The sequence below is a fragment of the Phocoena phocoena genome, chromosome 6 (assembly GCF_963924675.1).
Source record: "Phocoena phocoena chromosome 6, mPhoPho1.1, whole genome shotgun sequence".
Taxonomy (NCBI): Eukaryota; Metazoa; Chordata; class Mammalia; order Artiodactyla; family Phocoenidae; genus Phocoena; species Phocoena phocoena.
Genome location: NC_089224.1, coordinates 81,517,337 through 81,540,234, shown reverse-complemented (window position 1 = coordinate 81,540,234; position 22,898 = coordinate 81,517,337). Strand labels below are relative to the sequence as shown.

The following is a 22,898-nucleotide window of genomic DNA, read 5'->3' as shown; positions in this document are numbered from 1 at the left end:
AGCAATTAATATTTTCTATCACTTTTTTTTTTATAGTCAGACACTAATTTCTGTACTTGGCAGAATTTCAGACAGTCACAATGATGAAAGGGCTTGAAAAGGAAAGGAAATGGGCTTCACTAGGTTTATAAAAGTTTAGATGTCTCCATACATACTGGAGAGGGGCCCCGTGGATTAGGACACTGCAAAGGGAGATCTCAGAAAGGGGGGTTGGGGTGGAGCTTCTGCAACTCTTGACTCAGGGAGCAATGGAACCTCTCCTTTGGTAAAAAGCTAGATGCCTATGGAGAAGAGGCTGGTTGCTTCTCTGTGCTTTTCTGCTTCCTAGGACTCTTTTTTTTTTAATGTTTTAAGTTACTTACAATTGGTGCAGCTTAAAAGCTCTTTCTTTTCTTTTTTTTTTTAGTTATTTCTGAGATATACATTTTAAAGTAATAACTAGAATTATGACTTATAACATTATACCAGAACATATAAGATTTTTAGAAATTTCAGGTAATGTCTAAAACATTTATATTAACATACTTCCATACAAATAACCCAAAGAAAGTTTAGTATTAGTTGGTTTTTTGTTTGTTTGTTTTTTTATACTGCAGGTTCTTATTAGTCATCAATTTTATACTCATCCGTGTATACATGTCAGTCCCAATCGCCCACTTCATCACACCACCATCCCCACCCCACCGCGGTTTTCCCCCCTTGGTGTCCATACGTTTGTTCTCTACATCTGTATCTCAACTTCTGCCCTGCAAACCGGTTCATCTGTACCATTTTTCTAGGTTCCACATACATGCGTTAATATACGGTATTTGTTTTTCTCTTTCTGACTTACTTCACTCTGTATGACAGTCTCTAGATCCATCCACGTCTCAACAAATGGCTCAATTTTGTTCCTTTTTATGGCTGAGTAATATTCCATTGTATATATGTACCACAACTTCTTTATCCATTCGTCTGTCGATGAGCATTTAGGTTGCTTCCATGACCTGGCTATTGTAAGTAATGCTGCAATGAGCATTGGGGTGCATGTGTCTTTTTGAATTATGGTTTTCTCTGGGTATATCCCCAGTAGTGGGATTGCTGGATCTTATGGTAATTCTATTTTTAGTTTTTTAAGGAAACTCCATGCTGTTCTCCATAGTGGCTGTATCAATTTACATTCCCACCAACAGTGCAAGAGGGTTCCCTTTTCTCCACGCCCTCTCCAGCATTTGTTGTTTGTAGATTTTCTGATGATGCCCATTCTAACTGGTGTGAGATGATAACCTCATTGTAGTTTTGATTTGCATTTCTCTAATACTTAGTGATGTTGAGCAGCTTTTCATGTGCCTCTTGGCCATCTGTATATCTTCTTTGGAGAAATGTCTATTTAGGTCTTCTGCCCATTTTTGGGTTGGGTTTGTTTCTTTAATATTGAGCTGTATGAGCTGTTTATATATTTCGGAGATTAATCCTTTGTCCGTTGATTCATTTGCAAATATTTTCTCCCATTCTGAGGGTTGTCTTTTCGTCTTGTTTATGGTTTCCTTTGCTGTGCAAAAGCTTTGAAGTTTCATTAGGTCCCCTTTGTTTTTGTTTTTATTTCCATTACTCTAGGAGGTGGATCAAAAAAGATCTTGCTGTGATTTATGTCAAAAGAGTTTTCTTCCTATGTTTTCCTCTAAGAGTTTTATAGTGTCCGGTCTTACATTTAGGTCTGGAATCCATTTTGAGTTTATTTTTGTGTATGGTGTTAGGGAGTGTTCTAATTTCATTCTTTTACATATAGCTGTCCAGTTTTCCCAGCACCACTTATTGAATAGACTGTCTTTTCTCCATTGTATATCTTTGCCTCCTTTGTTATAGATTAGTTGACCATAGGTGCGTGGGTTTATCTCTGGGCTTTCTATCTTGTTCCATTGATCTATGTTTCTGTTTTTGTGCCAGTACCATCTTGTCTTGATTACTGTAGCTTTGTTGTATAGTCTGAAGTTAGGGAGTCTGATTCCTCCAGCTCCGTTTTTTTCCCCTCAAGACTGCTTTGGCTATTCGGGATTTTTTGTGTCTCCATACAAATTGTAAGATGATTTGTTCTAGTTCCATAAAAAATGCCATTGGTAATTTTTTTTTTTTTTTTTTTGTGGTACGCGGGCCTCTCACTGTTGTGGCCTCTCCCGTTGTGGAGCACAGGCTCCGGACGCGCAGGCTCAGTGGCCATGGCTCACGGGTCCAGCTGCTCCGTGGCACGTGGGATCCTCCCGGACCGGGGCACGAATCCGTGTCCCCTGCATCAACAGGCGGACTCTCAACCACTGCGCCACCCGGGAAGCCTGCCATTGGTAATTTGATAGGGATTGCATTGTATCTGTAGATTGCTTTGAGTAGTATAGTCATTTTCACAATATTCTTCCAATCCAAGAACATGGTATATCTCTTCATCTGTTGGTATCATCTTTAATTTCTTTCATCAGTGTCTTATAGTTTTCTGCATACATGTCTTTTGTCTCCCTAGGTAGGTTTATTCCTAGGTTTTTTATTCTTTTTGTTGCAATGGTAAATGGGAGTGTTTCCTTAATTTCTCTTTCAGATTTTTCATCATTAGTATATAGGAATGCAAGAGATTTCTGTGCATTAATTTTGTATCCTGCAACTTTACCTAATTTTGTATCCTGCAACTTTACCAAATTCATTGATTAGCTTTAGTAGTTTTCTGGTGGCATTTTTAGGATTCTCTATGTATAGTATCATGTCCTCTGCAAACAGTGACAGTTTTACTTCTTTTCCAATTTGTATTCCTTTTATTTCTTTTTCTTCTCTGATTTCCGTGGCTAGGAGTTCCAAAACTGTGTTGAGTAATAGTGGTGAGAGTGGACATCCTTGTCTCGTTCCTGATCTTAGAGGAAATGCTGTTTGCTGTGGGTTTGTCATATATGGCCTTTATTATGTTGAGTTAGTTTCCCTCTATGCCCACTTTCTGGAGAGTTTTTATCATAAATGGGTGTTGAATTTTGTCAAAAACTTTTTCTGCATCTATTGAGATGATCATATGGTTTTTCTGCTTCAGTTTGTTAATATGGTGTATCACGTTGATTGATTGCGTATTTTGAAGAATCCTTGCATCCCTGGGATAAATCCCACTTGATTGTGGTGTATGATCCTTTTAATGTGTTGTTGGATTCTGTTTGCTAGTATTTTGTTGAGGATTTTTGCATCTATATTTAGCAGTGGTATTGGTCTGTAATATTTTTTTTTTGTAGTATCTTTGTCTGGTTTTGGTATCAGGGTGATGGTGGCCTCATAGAATGAATTTGGGAGTGTTCCTTCCTCTGCAGTTTTTTGGAAGAGTTTGAGAAGGATGGGTGTTAGGTTAGCTCTTCTCTAAATGTTTGATAGAATTTACCTATGAAGCCATCTGGTCCTGGATGTTTGTTTGTTGGAAGTTTTTTAATCACAGTTTCAATTTCATTACTTGTGATTGTTCTGTTCATATTTAATGTTTCTTCCTGGTTCAGTCTTGGAAGGTTATTCCTTTCTAAGAATTTGTCCATTTCTTCCAGGTTGTCCATTTTATTGGCATAGAGTTGCTTGTAGTAGTCTCTTAGGATGCTTTGTATTTCTGCAGTGTCTTTTGTAACTTCTCCTTTTTCATTTCTAATTTTATTGATTTGAGTCCTCTCCCTCTTTTTCTTGATGAGTGTGGCTAATGGTTTATCAATTTTGTTTACCTTCTCAAAGAACCAACTTTTAGTTTTATTGATCTTTGCTATTGTTTTCTTTGTTTCTATTTCATTTATTTCTGCTCTGATCTTTATGATTTCTTTCCTTCTGCTAACTTTGGGTTTTGTTTGTTCATCTTTCTCTAGTTCCTTTAGGTGTAAGGTTAGATTGTTTATTTGAGATTTTTCTTGTTTCTTGAGGTAGGCTTGTATAGCTATAAACTTCCCTCTTAGAACTGCCTTTGCTGCATCCCATAGGTTTTGGATCATCGTGTTTTCATTGTCATTTGTCTCTAGGTATATTTTGATTTCCTCTTTGATTTCTTCAGTGATCTCTTGGTTATTTAGTAACGTATTGTTTAGCCTCCATGTGTTTGTGTTTTTTATGTTTTTTTCCCTGTAATTCATTTCTAATCTCATAGCGTTGTGGTCAGAAAAGATACTTGATGTGATTTCAGTTTTCTTAAATTTACTGAGGCTCAATTTGTGACCCAAGATGTGACCTATCCTGGAGAATGTTCCGTGCGCACTTGAGAAGAAAGTGTAATCTGCTGTTTTTGGATGGAATGTCCTATAAATATCAGTTAAATCTATGTGGTCTGTTGTGTCATTTAAAGTTTCTGTTTTCTTATTTATTTTCATTTTGGATGATCTGTCCATTGGTGTAAGTGAGGTGTTAAAGTCCCCCACTATTACTGTGTTACTGTCGATTTCCTCTTTTATAGCTGTTAGCAGTTGTATTATGTATTGAGGTGCTCCTATGTTGGGTGCATATATATTTATAATTGTTATATCTTCTTCTTGGATTGATCCCTTGATCATTATGTAGTGTCCTTGTCTCTTGTAACATTCTTTATTTTAAAGTATTTTATCTGATAAGAGTATTGCTACTCCAGCTTTCTTTTGATTTCCCTTTGCATGGAATATCTTTTTCCATCCTCTCACTTTTAGTCTGTATGTGTGCCTAGGTCTGAAGTGGGTCTCTTGTAGACAGTGTATATATGGGTCTTGTTTCTGTATCCATTCAGCAAGCCTGTGTCTTTTGGTTGGAGCATTAAATCCATTCATGTTTAAGGTAATTATTGATATGTATGTTCCTATGACCATTTTCTTAATTGTTTTGGGTTTGTTTTTGTAGGTCCTTTTCTTCTCCTGTGTTTCCCACTTAGAGAAGTTCCTTTAGCATTTGTTGTAGAGCTGGTTTGGTGGTGCTGAATTCTCTTTGCTTTTGCTTGTCTGTAAAGCTTTTGATTTCTCCATTGAATCTGAATGAGATTCTTGCCAGGTAGAGTAATCTTGGTTGTATATTCTTCCGTTTCATCATTTTAAGTATATCATGTCACTCACTCCCTTCTGGCTTGTAGAGTTTCTGGTGAGAAATCAGCTGTTAACCTTCTGGGAGTTCCCTTGTATGTTATTTGTCATTTTTCCCTTGCTGCTTTCAGTAATTTTTCTTTGTCTTTAATTTTTGCCAATTTGATTACTGTGTGTCTCAGCGTGTTTCTCCTTGGTTTTATCCTGTATGGGACTTGCTGCGCCTCCTGGACTTGGGTGGCTATTTCCTTTCCCATGTTAGGGAATTTTTCGACTGTAATCTCTTCCAATATTTTCTCTGGTCCTTTCTCTTCTCCTTCTGAGACCCCTGTAATGCGAATGTTGTTGCGTTTAATGTCTCAGAGGTCTCTTAGGCTGTCTTCATTTCTTTTCATTCTTTTTTCTTTATTCTTTTCTGCAGCAGTGAATTCCACCATTCTGTCTTCTAGGTCACTTATCCATTCTTCTGCCTCAGTTATTCTGCTATTGATTCCTTCTAGTATATTTTTCATTTCAGTTATTGTATTGTTCATCTCTGTTTCTTTGTTCTTTAATTCTTCTAGGTCTTTGTTTAACTTCTTGCATCTTCTCGATCTTTGCCTCCATTCTTTTTCCGAGGTCCTGGATCATCTTCACTATCGTTATTCTGAATTCTTTTTCTAGAAGGTTGCCTATCTCCACTTCATTTAGTTGTTTTTCTGGGGTTTTATCTTGTTCCTTCATCTGGTATGTAGCCCTCAGCCCTCTGCCTTTATCTTGTCTGTCTTTCTGTGAATGTGGTTTTTGTTCCACAGGCTGCAGGATTGTAGTTCTTCTTGCTTCTGCTGTCTGCCCTCTGGTGGATAAGGCTGTCTAAGAGGCTTGTGCAAGCTTCCTCATGGGAGGGACTGGTAGTAGGTAGAGCTGACTGTTGCTCTGGTGGGCAGAGCTCAGTAAAACTTTAATCCACTTGATGGTTTATGGGTGGGGCTGGGTTCCCTCCCTGTTGGTTGTTTGTCCTGAGGCAACCCAACTGTGGAGCCTACCCGGGCTCTTTGGTGAGGCTAATGACAGACTCTGGAAGGGCTCACACCAAGGAGTACTTCCCAGAACTTCTGCTGCCCGTGTCTCTGTCCCCACGGTGAGCCACAGCCACGCGCCCCCCGCCCCCGCCTCTGCAGGAGACCCCCCAACACTAGCAGGTAGGTCTGGTTCAGTCTCCTATGGGGTCACTGCTCCTTCTCCCTGGGTCCTGATGTGCACACTACTTTGTGTGTGCCCTCCAAGAGTGGAGTGTCTGTTTCCCCCAGTCCTGTTGAAGTCATGCAGTCAATTCCCACTAGGCTTCAAAGTCTGATTCTCTAGGAGTTCCTCCTCCTGTTGCCGGACCCCCAGGTTGGGAAGCCTGACGTGGGGCTCAGAACCTTCACTCCAGTGGGTGGACTTCTGTGGTATAAGTGTTCTCCAGTCTGTGAGTCACCCACCCAGCAGTTACGGGATTTGATTTTACTGTGATTGCGCCCCTCCTACCATCTCACTGTGGCTTCTCCTTTGTCTTTGGATGTGGGGTATCTTTTTTTGTGAGTTCCAGTGTCTTCCTGTTGATGATTGTCCAGCAGTTAGTTGTGATTCTGGTGTTTTCGCAAGAGGGAGTGAGAGCATGTCCTTCTACTTTGCCATCTTGGTTCCTCCTCTGTTTTCTTCCTTCCTTCCTTCCTTTCCTTCCTTTCCTTCCTTTCCTTCCTTTTCCTTTCCTTCCTTTCCTTCCTTTCCTTCCTTTCCCTCCCTCCTTCCTTTCCCTCCTTCCTTTCTTCGTTTGGCTGTGTTGGGATTTAGTTGCAGCATGCGGGATCTTTTGTTGCGGTTCACAGGCTCTTCGTTGCAGTGCTCAGGCTTCTCTCTGGTTGTGGCTTGGGGTTTTCTCTCTCTGGTTGTGGTGTGCAGGCCCCAGGGTGCGTGGGCTCTGTAGTTTGCAGCACACCGGCTCTCTCGTTGAGGCTTGCAAGCTCAGTAGTTGTGGCATGCGGGCTTAGTTGCCCCCACGGCATGTGGGAATTTGGTTCCTTGACCAGGGATCAAACCTGTGTCCCCTGCATCGGCAGGCGGACTCCCAGCCACTGCGCCACCAGGGAAGCCCTATAATTGTAACCTTTTAAAGCGTATGTTTAGTATGTTTAGTGGCATTAAGTACTATACTTTCACATTGTTTTGTAACAGTCACCACCATCCATCTCCAGAGTTTTTTCATCATCCCAAAACTGAAACTTTGTCCCATTAAACAGTAACTTCCTGTACAAACATTTTGATGTATTATCTTTGAGACTGTTTTTGATATGTGAATGAGAATGTAATATTTTTCTTTTATAAAAATGTCGTTAAGAGAATTTCCCCATTTCTTTTTTTAATTAATTAATTAATTTATTTTTGGCTGTGTTGGGTCTTTGTTTCTATGCGAGGGCTTTCTCCAGTTGTGGCGAGCAGGGGCTACTCACTGTCGTGGCTTCTTGTTGCGGAGCACAGGCTCCAGACGCTTAGGCTGAGTAGTTGTGGCTCATGGGCCCAGTTGCTCCACGGCATGTGGGATCCTCCCAGACCAGGGCTTGAACCCATGTCCCCTGCATTGGCAGGCAGACTTTCAACCACTGCACCACCAGGGAAGTCCTCCCCATTTCTTAAATATTCTTTCAGAACTTTCTTTTTAATGGCTACATAATACTCCATTTGATGGCTGCACCATGATTCATTTAAATGCAGCTCTTTTGTTTATTTCTTTTCTCTATTCTAATAATTATTATTGCAGTGAATATATTTGGAGGTAAACTTTTGTCCAGCGATCTGATTCATAGCAGTAGGGTAACTGACCCAAAAGTATGTAAATTTCTGGTAAAGTTTACATACTTAAAAAAAGTTAAATTAACATTGATAGAAGGAGTAAACAACCTAAAAGCAAATAAACAAATGGATGTATTTTTCCAAATGAAATAACATGATCATGTTGAAGAGGGGGAGGACAGAAAGAACTAGTCCAAATGATTTATGAGGACAGTATTTGACAGTATATCCTCAATTTGAGGTGGGTGGGGTAAGGGGAAAACCACAGAATTCTTGAACTCATAGAGTGGTATGAGTGAAGAAATTTTGAAACTAGTTTAGATGTATTATTGGCTCATGCAGATGAATGTATTTCTTGATGTTGTTGGGAGCCAAGGTTCTCATTGTAGAAGAAAGGACATACAAATATGGAATGGGAGAAGGCAAGAAAGAACCCTGTGGGGATGGATTAAAATTGCCAGTATCAGTGTGAACTCATGATTTCTAAAACATGTATATGTGTATGCATGTAGAAGTGTACATGTAAACTAAAAAGTGAATTCAGCAAAGTTGCAGGAAACAAAATCAATATATAGAAATCTGTTGCATTTTTGTACACTACTAATGAACTATCAGAAAGAGAAATTAAGAAAACAGTCCTGTTTACAGTTGCCCATTTATCAGAAAGAATAAAATACCTAGGAATAAATTTAACCAAGGAGGTGAAATACTTGTAGACTGAAAACTATAAGACATGGATGAAAGAAATGGAAGAAGACACAAATAAATAGAAAAACATTCTGTGCTCCTGGGTTGGAAGAACTAATATTTTTAAAATGTCCATAGTACCTAAAGCAATCTATAGAATCAGTGCAGTCCCTATCAGAATTCCAATGGCAATTTCCCACAGAAATAGGACAAACAATCCTAAAATTCACATGGAACCATGAAAAACCCTGAATGGCCAGAGCAATCTTGAGAAAAAGAACAGAGCTGGAGACCTCATGCTCCCTGATTTCAAATTATATTTCAAAGCCATTGTAATGAAAACAGTATGGTATTGGCATAAAAACGACACATAGATCAATGGAACAGAAGAGAGAGCCCAGAAATATACCTACACATATGGTCAGTTAATTTATGACAGAGGAGCCAAGAATATACAAGGGGAAAGGACAGTTTTTTCAATAAAAGGTGTTGGGAGAACTGGACAGTCACATGCAAAAGATTGAAACTGGGCCACTGTCTTACATCATACACACAGAATAATTCAAAATGGATTAAAGTTTTAAGTGTAAGACAAACCGTAATACTCTTAGAAGAAAACCGATGGGGACTTCCCTGGTGGCACAGTGGTTAAGACTCTGCTCCCAATGCATGGGGCCCAGGTTTGAACCCTAGTCTGGGAACTAGATCCCACATGCATGCCACAACTAAGAGTTTGCATGCCGCAAGTAAGGAGCTTGGAGCCGTAACCAAGGAGCCTGTGAGCTGCAACTAAGACTCAACGCAACCAAATAAATAAAAAACAAACAAAAAAGAAAATAGATGAAAAGCTCCTTGACATTGGTCTTGGCAATGATATTTTTGGTTATGATACCAAAAGCAGAAGCAACAAAAGCAAAACTGTTAAACAAGTGGGACTACATCAAACTAAAATGCTTCTGCACAGCAAAGCAAACCTTTGAAAAGCCCACCAACTGAATGGGGGAAAATATTTGCAAATCATACATCTGATGAGGGGTTAGTATCCAAAATACATAAAGAACTCCTACAACTCAATAGCAAAAAACCAAACAATCCGATTAAAAAATGGGCAGAAGATCTGAATAGAAATTTTTCCAGAGAAGACATACAGACGGCCAGTATGTACATGGAAAGATGCTCAACATCACTAATCATCAGGGAAATGCAAATCAAACAACGGTGAGCTACCACCTAACACCTGTTAGAATGGTGGTTATCAAAGAGACAAAAAATAAGTGTTGGTGAGCATGTGGATAAAAGGAACCCTTGTAAATGTAAATCAGTGCAACTACTATGGAAAACAGTATGCAAGTGCCTCAAAAACTTAGAACTACCATATAATCCAGCAATCCCACTTCTGGGTATTTATCCAAAGAAAATGTAAACAGTAACTCGAAAATATACATGCACCCCCATGTTCATTGCAGCATTATTTACAATAACTAGATGAGGAAACAATCTAAGTGTCCATCGATGGATGAATGGATAAAGAAAGTGTGAAGTGTGTGTGTGTGTGTATACATACAGTGGAATATTATTCAGCCACAAGAAAGAATGAAATCTTGCCATTTGTGACGACATGGATGGACCTTGAGGGCATTATGCTAAGTGAAGTAAGTCAGAGAAAGTTAAATACCATATGATCTCACTTATATGTGGAATCTAAAAACAACCCCCCCCCCCCAAACTCATAGATACAGAGAACAGATTGATGATTGCCAGAGGGGGGAGGAGGAGGGAGGTAGGTGAAATGTTTGAAGTGAGTCAAAAGGTACAAACTTCCAGTTAGTCATGGGAAAGTAATGTACAGCATGGTAACAGTAATACTGTATTACATATTTGAAAGTTGCTAAGAGACTAGATCTTAAAAGTTCTTATGATAAGAAATGTAACCGTATGGTGACGAATGTTAACTAGACTTACTGTGGTGATCATTATGTAATATATACAATTGTTGACTCATTATGTTGTACACCTGAAACTAATATAATGTTATGTCAGTTATATCTCAACAAAAAAAGTGTACAGTACATGTATGAGTATTTGTGTGTGTGTCTATATATACATATATTTCCTAGCTCTGTTCACAGAAATGGCCGTGAAGCAGAGGTAGCCCAGTAGCAATGAGCGCAGCTGGTGTCCAGATCTTGGATGCTGATACTGTTCTCCACTAAAAGGAACCAGGGCCCTTCAGAGAAATAGCTGATTCCAGGGTTGGGGCAGGATGGCTACAAGATGAACTTGGGACATTTTGTAATGCCAGAAAATATGTAAGTGTTCAGAAAGTGATAGAAGCATGTTACAGAGGCATAAGTGTCAGCTTGAAGGGGCTTCCACTGGCCAAATTTCAGGCAATTTGAATGCTAAAATAATGAAGGACACCATTGAAATAATAGGAATCCATGAGTCCATATGGATAATAAATGTGTTAGTGAATGAAGGACTGAAGGGGGGAGGGGAAGGCTCTTGATTACAGTAGACTGGCAATTTCCAAATGGTAAATGTAAAGGGAGTGATGGAGTTGAAAAATCATCCTTATGTATATTTAAAAATTTCCATTATAAGGCATTTTTAACATTAGGAAAACGTATGCACATTTTATGGCTTTTGATTAATAATACTGTGCAGTAGCCTCCTGATTGGTATTTCTGACTGTCATTTCTCTCCATCCAAACACATTCCAGTAACCAGTTTTTTGAAGATGCCACTTTGACTATATTTTCAGTGTTTCCTTTTGTCCATAGCTATGCCCCTGTAATATTTTAGAAAGAAGAGTGATTTTTTTTGTTAAGAGTGGAGATTAGTAATATTGAGGAGTGCTAGAATACTGACTGACCTTCTTGTGTTGGAAGTAGGTAAGGGAAGGCAGTGATAGGAATACGTTGAACAAATGGCAACTCCATTTTTCTTCCTGCTGGGACTTGTGGCAGTTCTCAGAGTTGGGGCTTGGCAGTAGCAATCATCCTAAAGACTTAGGGGTAAAACCTTCAGACTTGCTGGAAAAAAAAATTCTGTAGGATAAAGATTCTTAGCTAGGTATTTGAAATCTTGAAAAAAAAAAGAATCCGGCCTTAATCTGCCTAGAGTAGTTTCCGTGCTGGGCATTGAGGATATATAGCTAAACTAAATACAATCTCTGCCTTCAGGAGATTTCCAATCTAGTGGTTGAGACAGATGAAGAGGAAGCTGTTTACTCTGTTGTTGGGGGTGAGGGAGAGAAAAAGTTTCCCATTTGAAAGTGAATTCTTTGTTGCCTCTGTTTTCTGTGTTACATGTTGGTGCCCATCTCCCTTATCTGTAAGCAGCTCCCCCACCTCCCTCTGGCCTTGAGACTAATCTTTGTACTCTCAACAGTACTGTGGTAGGCCAAGTAATGGCCCCCAAAGATGTCCACATCCTAACCATCCCGGAACCTATGCATTTATTACCTTGCAGAGCCAAAGGGACTTTGCAGATATGATTAAGGTTAAAGACTTTGAGATGGGGAGATTATTCTGGGTTATCCAGCTGGGCCCAGTGTAATCGCAAGGATCCTTAAGAGTAGAAGAGAGGCAGGAGAGAGTCAGGGGTAGGTGTGATTATGGAAGAAGCCATAGTGATGTAAGAAGCTGCAGTTGCTGGCTCCAGCTTACATCCCTGGAGAAAGGGAGTCGTGAGTCAAGGAATGCAGGTGGCCTCTAGAAGCTGGAAATGGCTGGTAATAGGTTGTCCCTCAAAACCTCCAGAAAGGAGTGCAACCCTGCCATCACCTTGACTTTAGCCCACTGTGACCTGTGTCAGACATATAAACTACAGATCTGTGAGAAAATAAATTTGTGTTATTTTAGCCACTAAATTTGTGGTAATTTGTTATACCAGCAATACAAAAGTAATACAAGTACTTTCCATGTTGTTTGAGTTCAAAAATACTGGGTGAGTCCATAATTTTTTCCTTTATGTTATTTCCTTTTTTCCTTAAAAAAATTTTTTAAGATAAATGTAAGATTACTTAATCAAGGTTTTATGTTGTCTTTTACATAAATATGTTTGTATCAGGCATAAAATACATGCTGGTAAGCTAATAAAATAGCGGAGGCTCTATTCTAATCACAAAAAAAAGGCAACTTAGAGAATTAATCTTCCTTTCTTTAGGACCTGTAATGGAATTTGATTATGTTATATGTGAAGAATGTGGTAAAGAATTTATGGATTCTTATCTAATGAACCACTTTGATTTGGCAACTTGTGATAACTGCAGGTACTTATTTTTATTTCAGAGCATGTTCTAAATTACTAAAATTTAATGTTTGCTTGTAGGTTTAGGGCAAAACAATAATTAGATCCATTTGGATTTAATATTTTCTTCATAAATATGTTTTTTATTTTGGGAGTTTCCTAAAATTTCTGTATTTTCCATTTTGCTAAAGAATTACAGGAAGACTGTGCTTATCAACGTTATGCCACATAAATAGGAAGGATGTCCCTGGTTCTGCCATAAATATGTCCTTTTCCTTTCTGCTGGGGGGTTGCGGGGGGCGTTAACCATCTCTCAGTAGCAGGTTCCTAACCGTTCTCTCCCCCCAGCCCCTAAGGATCCCTTTGTTTCTTTCTTTGTTTGATTAGTGTGTGTTGTTGATACCTTGGTCAGAGGACTGGCACCTTCAATGAGAGGAGGGAAGTTATAACGCCTCCAGCTACTCTTCTGGTACTCAGAACACCTCTTTCCATTCATTTTCTACTCTCCTGAATTGGCAGGGAAGAGATTAAATGAGGAAAAATCACATTCTTCTGTCATTCTTATTCTTCTCCTAGCCTTTATCTCTTTTTGTATCACCACGGAATATTACTCACTCCACTTGGTTCTCCTGTCCCTACTGGTTGTCTCAGCCAAGTCCTGTGTTGGTGTCTTTCACACCTACAGATTCCACCTTGGATTCTTACTTAGCCCTCTTATCTGTTCCCTGTCCCCACTTCTTGTACGTACAGTCCCAGATCAACTGCTCACACGCCTGGTGGACCTGCCTTTTCAGAGTCCCTGCTGCAGACATCTAGAGCCATCACCACTGACTTGTTGCTAAGTAGATCCCTAGAAGATAGAACGGGAGATGTTTCTGGTCTCATGATCAGATCTGTGATGGGAAATGTTCTGGTACCCACTGGAATTATTAACTCTATTCCCAGTGATGTAACAGTATCATTAATGCACACAGTGGTTAAGGCCCACAGTGTTATCACTCTCCTTAAAGTACAGATAGTGTTCAGGAACTAAATTACCACATATAACCTTACTTCCATGAGAAAATGGAAGCAACCGAATTATCAATTTAAAGAAAGTTATGTAAACATAATTAGGAATATAGCCCTCCATTCTATTTGTTTTTTCCAACATCTTTGACGATTATAGATTAGTACAATGTACTTTACCTGTCCCCTCCTTTGGTGTATACTTCCAAATTATTTAGTCTTCTTAAAGTTATTCCCAATTATAACTCCTCTCCCCCTCCCCCCACCGCCTGTCCTATACCTCCTCCTAAGTGTTCACCATTTCAGTAAAGGCCAACTTCATTCACTGGCTGTTTCTCTATCCCATGTTTAATTCCAAATCCATTTGGGTCTATATTTAAACCATGTCCTGAATCCATCCGTTTCTCATCCTCTGTACTATTACTGCCTTAGACTGGGCACCTATCAGCTCTTGCCTGGACCACTGCAGTAGTACTCTTGTAACTGGCCTCTTCCCCCACTTTTGCACGGTTAGTCTCTTTTCCATATAGCATTTTACTCAAAACTCTTTAATGGTTTCTAATCCATTTAGAATAAAATTGTCTTCACCATTTCTTACAAGACCCTTGCCTGTCTCTGACTTTATTTTCCATCACTCCTCACCATCACTTACTTTAAGCATTCTGGTCACACTGGCTCGCTTGTTGTGAACTCCATTTGCAAAGCACACTCCTGTCGTAGAGTCTTTGCACTTTCTCTTCTTTCTGCTATGAATGTTCTTTCTCTAGCTATTCAGAATGTTTTCTGACTTCTAAAGGGCCCTGCTCAAATGTTTCCTCATCAGTGGCATTCTCTTGATTTCCCAATCTCTCTGAAAATTTCTGTTCCTTTACCATGCTTTGTATTCCTTTATAGCACTTTTATCAATCATCATGTTTGCTTATTGACTGTCTTCTCCTAACTAGAATGTAAGCTTCCTGAAAACAAGGCTTTGTTTTATTCTTTGCAGTATTCCTAGTACCTTGAACAATACCTAGCATGTAGATGGAGAACAAATGAATGAGAAGAGCTATGTAATTGACTATGTCTCCATTTTTACCTGGGCTTTGAAAAAGCTCAGAGCCAACTGGAAACTCAGCTGTGCTTGGTGCCTTTGGACCTTGCATGTTTATATTCCTTATATCCTGCCTCTCCTGACTTTAAGCCTTATATTTTCTTACTCATTGAGTCTTAGTTCTCATTTATATTTGCTGTGTTCATGTAAGTTATTTCAAATACTTTGTGGAAAAGAGGGACTTAGTAAAAAGAAATTCTTAACATGTTAAATAACACGGATCTGCTGCTAATATAAATAGCTTCTCAGAATTAGTAAAAGAAAGTACTTTTCTGTTGGAATTCTTAGGCTGCTAATTTGACCATGAGAGTTTCAGGAAAAAGTATTTTATATGTTTCTTTTGGCATGTATGCCCCTAGGTTTGGGGACTGTTTGAAAAATCTTAATTTGTTTAAAACAACTACTTTATATAATGGACTTAATCTGTTTTCAGAGATGCTGATGATAAACACAAGCTTATAACTAAAACAGAAGCAAAACAAGAATACCTTCTGAAAGACTGTGATTTAGAAAAAAGAGAACCAGCTCTTAAATTTATTGTGAAGAAGAATCCTCATCATGCACAATGGGGTGATATGAAACTCTACTTAAAATTACAGGTCTCTAATAAGTTATAATCAGTCATGTTAAACCCTGGGTCAGGTGAAGTTTTAACAATGAACTAGTTATAATCAGTTTTTACTTACAGAAAGTTAAAAAGATCCTTTTTATTGTTTTACATGAGCCATAGTCGTACATAATGACATTTAATAACATGTTTACTTATTTTGCTTTTTGATGTGGCACTTTGAAGCAAATATATTACTACTGGGTGATGTTAGGAGTACAATTTGGAAACAAAAATGCTTGAAATAGGAGTCAGCCCTTGCCCACCTACCCCCCCCAAATAAAATCATAAAAAAAAATTGGGGAATTTCACAGATGCCCAGAATCTAACTCCAGCTTCCTGTATCTACCCAAGAATGGTACAAATATCATAATATTCTTTTTTGTGCCATTATATAAAAAATATTGGGAGGCATTGCTTTAGAGCACAGTTTGATTGGAATATACTAGAAGATCCTAGTATCTTCTAATAAACCACATTGTAAAAGCAGACATATATTGAATTTTCACTAAACATAATACACTATTGATTAAAAGATTCACCATAATTTTATGTACTATTAAAAATGAAAAAATGCTGCTAATTAAACTGACCCAGTGCTGCCTTATCACTTGGTGCTTTTATTTTATTGAAATAGTGCCATTAGACTTACTATAGTTTTTTTTGCTATAAATCATGCTTGTGTGTACATAACAAGGAAAATGCAAGTACCACAGATTTATTAAGGTATTCCTAAACTTCCTTACATTCAGAGCCCAATTCTTCTGAACCGCTTCTCGACTCAGGGTTGTTAAAGTACCATTAAGTTACATTAGTAATGCAGCATTTTCAGGGATGTTAAATTGTGGAAAATGTGATGTTTTAGAATTTATGAAGTAACACTGTATTACTTTATGTTAAGAAATTTCAGTTTGGCTTTATTGATTGATATTTTGGTCCCTGTAACATATTGTGAGAGATATCCCGAGCATAATTCTCAGTGTGTATATTATTTCCCTACATGTAAATAAATATTATAAAGAGTACATATATATATATATATTCCAAGGTTTTTAAACTAGAATAAAGACTTGTTAGGTCATTCAGCTACCAAAGTTTTTAAAGAAAATTCATATTTTTAAGATCAGAAATTAGTCAAGTAGATGGAAACTGTTATTGATTCAGGAGAAGAGTAGTAGTGATTGATTTCCTGTGATGGGAGATTTCTGGAGATGACCTCATATTTAGATCTGATACGGCTAATTGGTCAGCAGACTTTTTTTGGTGATCCTGCCAAAACTCGATCAAACCCACTGACTACATGTAGTTCTCTTGATTCACGTGAAAACAGCAGAGAAGTGATTGCAGTCAGAGGACAGCTTTTCTATTTACACAGGTACACCTAGTTTTATTGTGCTTTGCAAATACGTAATCTCATTCATCATACATTCACTGACGGTTTCATAGGTTTATAGATAGAGATATTATTAGAGTTGTTTCTTTTTCTCTCTTTTTTTTTTTTTTGCGGTATGCAGGCCTCTCACCGTTGTGGCCTCTCCCGTTGCGGAGCACAGGCTCCGGACGTGCAGACGCAGCACGGGGCACGAACCCGTGTCCCCTGCATTGGCAGGCAGACTCTCAACCACTGTGCCACCAGGAAAGCCCTAGAGTTGTTTCTTATCAATATTTAAAAACTTTTAAATTTCAAATAAATACTTATAAAATTGCACTTAAGTTAGATCACTCTTTGGCACCTATGGATTTAATAATTATAACTATTTTACAACAATGAATCACAACTAATTTATGGATTCTGTATTTCAGATTGTGAAGAGGTCTCTTGAAGTTTGGGGTAGTCAGGAAGCATTAGAAGAAGCGAAGGAAGTTCAACAGAAAAACCGAGAAAAAATGAAACAGAAGAAGTTTGATAAAAAAGTAAAAGGTAAGTGGCTACATTTATATCATGAAGGACTGTGCTCTACTGCTTTGCAAAGAGCCTTTAGCTAAGTTCTTCCACTTTAAAGATACAGTGTCACTGTTGGATTGGAAATTTTTTTTTCCATAAATTGAAGAACAAAAGACTTAAAGTTTGCCCTCAGTAAGTTGGTGTTTGAGACTCTTAGTCCAAACCTCACTGCAATTCTAAAAAAGCATGTAAGCCCTCGTCTTCAAGTGAGTCATGTTTTTTATAGGAACGGTGGTAGGGTCAGGAATGTACCCCTGGTTAAGGGTTTGGCCTCAATGCAATCTTAAATGTGACCCACACGGTTATCAAAAGTGAAGTTTTCCACCAGCAAACCTCTCTAATTGCCTAAAATGAAAAAATAATGCCTAAGTCTCAGTGATCTAATTTAGCAGCTAGAAGGAACCTTCTAATGTCAGATAGTCTAATCACTTTTATATATGAATAAAAGACCTGGAAAGGTAGAGTGACTTGTTACATAGGTGCTAGAGAGTTGGGACTGGAGCCAGGATTTCATGACCGAAAGTCTGCATTGGTACATTCATTCCTCTGTCCATACATCTGTCTATCCATGTAACTATCCATTCTTTTGTCCATCTATCTCTGTATTCATTTGTCCATGCATTCATCCATGTATGCATATGTGCAGAAGTCTGTCTGTCCGTCCAGTGTATCCAACAGTTGCTAAGTGTCAGCTGTGTACCACTCTCTGTGCTAACACAAATGCTGGCGTCAGCATTTTGTCAGAAGAGAAAGACTGGTAAACTTAGTCATAATCGAGTGTGATAAGTACCGTGACAGTGACGAACATAGGGTGTTATAGGAGCACAAAGGACACTTGTTGGCTGTATCACAGATTCCCTACAGAGAATCTTAAAAAGTAGGCATAAATGTTCTTCATACAGTAGAGTGCCAGTGTGGTGTCAAGTGTATATAGATAACATGTATTCTCTGTATACACAGGGTTATACATATAATAAATTGATCCATTTAAAATGAGTATCGTAGCCATAATAAGTAATTTTGCTTATGTGTTTAGGATTTAGAAGAGGTTTTGGAGGGTGAATGAAGATAGTTCAGGTGTCTTAAAAACAAAAGAGCAAAAAAAAAAAATTGAATGTCAGCCTACCTTGTTCCTTCTTATTGTGAGGGAATTCTTTCCCCCTTTTCAGTACAAGAGTAATTCATGTGAAGTGCAGAGAAGTTAGAAAACTATAAAGAACTTCTATCCCATAATTATACTACCCAGAGACAATTGTCAGTAACAGTTTAATGTCTATTTTTCCAGTTCTTTTCTATGCATAGACCCTTAAAAAATTTTTATAAAAATGGGAGCACAGTTGGACATTAATGAAGTTTATCAAAACTTCTCTGTAAAACAAAAAAAAAAGAAAAAAAACTTCTCTGTATTTCAGTTTCTTCAACTATAAAAATGATGATAATACCACCCACCTTATAAAAGTTTAGTAAGGAATCAGTGAGACATTACACGTAAGTTGCTTAGATGAGAACTAGGGCAGAGTGACATTCCATAGATTGTAGTATTACTATGGCATATTATGTACCTATTATAAGAATATGGCAGTTCTGCATGTGTTGCTGTACAAGGATACTCTTTAGAGAAAAGTTTTATTTTTTTCCCCTGTAGATATTATATAATGAAGGCAGGTAAAAGATCCACTTATATATCCTTGGACTTGGGTGTAAATGTTCAAATATTTGTCAATGATTGCTTTATTCTTTAATTACAGGAAGAGAATAATAGTTGAGCATATTTCAAATTTCTAATTCAGCTTTCTTAATTCTGATTACAAATGAAAATTTTGATATATAAAATTGATCAACTTAACAGTAAGGAATAAAAATCAAAGTTTAATAAAAAAAATTTATCAAAGACAGACAACCCCATGATAAACATCCTTATATACATCTTTATATAAATTATAATTACTTAACATATCATTTCCTGAATCAGAGGGTAATAAGCACACATATATATATATGCCTTTGTAGAGAGGTTTCCTATAGCAAACTATGCCATGTAAGAGCATTTCATTGAAGATTCGTCCCCAGATTAGCCACTTCTGTACCACAGTCTTCCAGAATCACCTGCAAGGGCCAGTTGAGAGGATTTGGAAAGACTCTTTTGAATTTGGTCCTTTCTTTAATCTCTTCCATGTTTTACCCCGACCCTTCTTCTCTTCCAACATCAAGGAAAGCCTTGAGGGATCAGGTAACAGAAGGCACCTTAAGGGGTGTGAAAGAGGAGGGCACATTTATAGACTAATCACATACCAGCCTAGAGTTTTTGTCAGCCCCAGCTCCCTGAATCACCTCAGCTCTTCCCTTTCTGCTGCCTCCTCAAACCACTCTCCTGATGGTATTTTGCTGTAGATAATAATATATGGATAAAGGAATTAGAAACTTACACCTTCAAAGTGATGAAATATTTTAAAAAGAGGGTCTATCTGTAGTTTTATTAGATACTATAATATTTCTGTAGTTTGGTCAAGATGTCATCTAAAGGGGACTAAATTCTATAATTTGACTGACAATAACAGATGATGGCATCTGTTTAATTTTTTCATGCTTTTTTCTGTACAATTCTATTAAAATAGTCATATCTATTTAAATATTAGCATGAATAGAACATTTCTTTTAAGATTTACACAGTTCATATGGGTATTTTTTTTAAAGAAGTATAAACTCAAACATAATTGGCTGTTTTTCTCGCTATGTTAAATTGCTGCTATTATCCACCAGATAAACTACTGTGGATTTTCCTCATCCTTGAAGAGTTTGAATTTGCCCTAAATTTTTTCTTGGACCTCTTAAGACTGGTTTCTTTAATTCAGTTTATTTCTTGTTTGGGTGAAGCATGTTTTTTGAGGAAATTTTCCAAGTGGTTACAAGAATGGTTTATTTTCTAAGACCCTGTTACGAATCTAAGAATGTTTTTCTGTTTCTCTTGCATATGAAAACCTGAGTTCTCTCTCAGTTGTATAAACATTACTCCATTGTCTTCTGGTCTTTAATGTGCAGAGGTCAGTGCCATGCCTTCTTTAATTATGGCTTCTTCTTGTTGATTTACTTTAGAGGTTGGTGGATATGTTCCTGTTCTCCTGACTAGGCCACAAAGGGCTGAGAGTGGAGCAGACACTGTAGAAATTAGAAACAAGGAGCTTACTATGCACTTTGCTCAGAAGGCTCAGAACAGAGAGGAATAAAAGCAAGTCTAAAAGTTTTTTTAGTTCAAAAGAAATTGGAACCTGGTTCCTCTTGGTCTTCTGATTTTGATCCACAAAGAAGCTGACACAAAGTTTACTTCTATGGAAAGGTACGAGATTACATTTACCTGTTTTTAGAATATGATCTTCTACTTCATCAGTTTGAGAAAGAATTGATCTTACTAGAGAAGGAAATTATAGATAGTGTAAGGTGTATATATAAATTTAGACAAGGTGAAAGACAAAGAATTTCCTTGTCGGCAAGTTCAAATTGTTACAGATCTCTTAGATCCAAGAAGGCAGAAGTAGAAAGGATGGCATCACTGTGCTTAGTTTAACTAGATTTTTAAAAAGGCAGTGTGTGTTGGCCTGGATATTGGATGGGAACTTTGAATTGGTGCAAATACACAGAACATTTTGGGTTTGCGTGGCTCCTTTCCACAGATAAGGTGGCTGTAAGGCTTTTCTTTAAAGTTATACTCAGCTTTCTCTTAATACTGGTAGAGGTTATAGCCTTCTAAAAACAAAGAACAATTAATCTTCATTGTTTGTTAGTATGCACTTTTTTCCCCAAAAGAGGTGGGTGAGAAAATCCCATTTGGAGGCTCCTTGTAAGTTTGTGAACATTTTACATTCTGGGCCTGTGGTTATATTTATGACTATTTTTGGGCTTCTCTCAGGGGAGTTTGAAGGACACAGTTTCCTATCCTTAGTTTTGGAGGACAAAGTAAGATCAAAGCTTCATATGTTATTTCCTTGTGATTTTTTTTCCCTCTCGTTACCAGTGGGCACCCTATGTCAAAACTTCCTGCCCTCCCATCAGGTATTCAGAAGTATCTGGTCTCTCTCCACTAGTTCTTTTATAAGTTTACCTGGTAAACAGCATTGGGCTTCTTTGAATACAGGCTGCCTCTTTTGTAAAATTAAGATATTAAGCTGGATAAAATACAAGTTTTAGAGTGGTATAAAATACATTTTTCATTGAAACAAAGATTTAGGGGAAAACTTCTTTGGGTAAAAAATAGAAACAGTCCCTGAAGATAATCAGTAGCAAGACTGATGGTTATCACGAACAGTTTTATAACCTTCCCAGAGAAGTAGTCTACAGCTTTTTGTGTTGTGAAATCCTAGGCCAGTGGGGCCAGGAGGTTGGAACGCGGTAACCGCTGTCCTGTTCTCCAGCCTCGGTTAGGCTTTCTGGGCTGCTTGGTATGTCCCCGCTCCACTCCCAAGGTTTCCTTAGTTTTCCCAAGGCCTAGCAGACCTTTTCTCACCCTTCTAAAGTCTCTGATCTTTCCACCTTTTCTTCTCATTCTCAGCAGTAGGTAGTTGACCTCTACTTTCCAAAGTTTTAAGTTGCTTAAATGAAGTAATGTGAAAAACTTTCTAATCCTTATTTAAACAAATTTTTTATTTCACCAGATGTTGATATTTTGCCACATTTGCTTTTTTCTCCCTCATTCACACACACATATTTTGCTGAGCCATTTAAGAGTTACTTGCAGACATTGTGATTCTTATTAATACGTAAGCATTTATCTACTATAAATAAGGATGTTTCTGCTAACCAAAAAATAGTCACACTCAATAAACAACATTAATATAATGCTTTTACCTAGTATATAATCTATATTATTTGTCTTTCCCCAGTTGTTCCAGTGTCCCTTTATAGCTTTTTAGTTGTTGGATCCGGGGGCCAATCAAGGATGATGCATATCCATCGTCTCTGGTTTATTAGCAGTTGTCTCACAATTAGATTCTGATCGGTTACCTCAGGAGACACATTGTATCGCTTAGGTAAGGTAGTGTCTGCCAGATTTCTCCATTGTAAAGGTACCCTTTCCCCTTTGTAATTAATAAGAAATCTATGGGGTGACTGACACTATGTGAACATCTCATTCCTTAAGTTTCACTCAGTGGTTTTAGCACCCAGGTTGAATCTTGCCTGAGTCAGTTATTATTAGGGTGGATATAAATGGTGACTTTCTTTTTCTGTTATTTCTACAATTACTATTTGGCTTCTTTTGGAAAGAAGAGCTTTTTTTTTAGTACTAGTTGGATTCATGGATTCTTATTCTCAAGTAACTGTTACAGTCTGTCCATTCCTGATTATTCATTTTGATGCCCAAATTTGGCCATTGGAAGCCCCTTCAATCTAGCTACTGTCTTTTAAAAATGTTTTTATTTGGAAATAATTTCAAACTTACATAAAATTGCAAGGATAAGGATGGTACAAGGGACACCCAGATTCTTCACCCAG

At 37.9% G+C, this 22,898-nt stretch overlaps 1 protein-coding gene across 1 annotated transcript in view; it reads left to right on the top strand.

The window, feature by feature from the left end:
- XPA (XPA, DNA damage recognition and repair factor) overlaps nt 1-22,898 on the top strand; it is a 34,461-nt gene that overhangs the window by 7,001 nt on the left and 4,562 nt on the right. Inside the window, exons 3-5 of the mRNA XM_065879539.1 lie at nt 12,678-12,783; nt 15,296-15,461; nt 17,273-17,390. Coding sequence (XP_065735611.1) covers nt 12,678-12,783; nt 15,296-15,461; nt 17,273-17,390 — 390 coding nt within the window. The remainder of the gene's footprint in view (nt 1-12,677; nt 12,784-15,295; nt 15,462-17,272; nt 17,391-22,898) is intronic.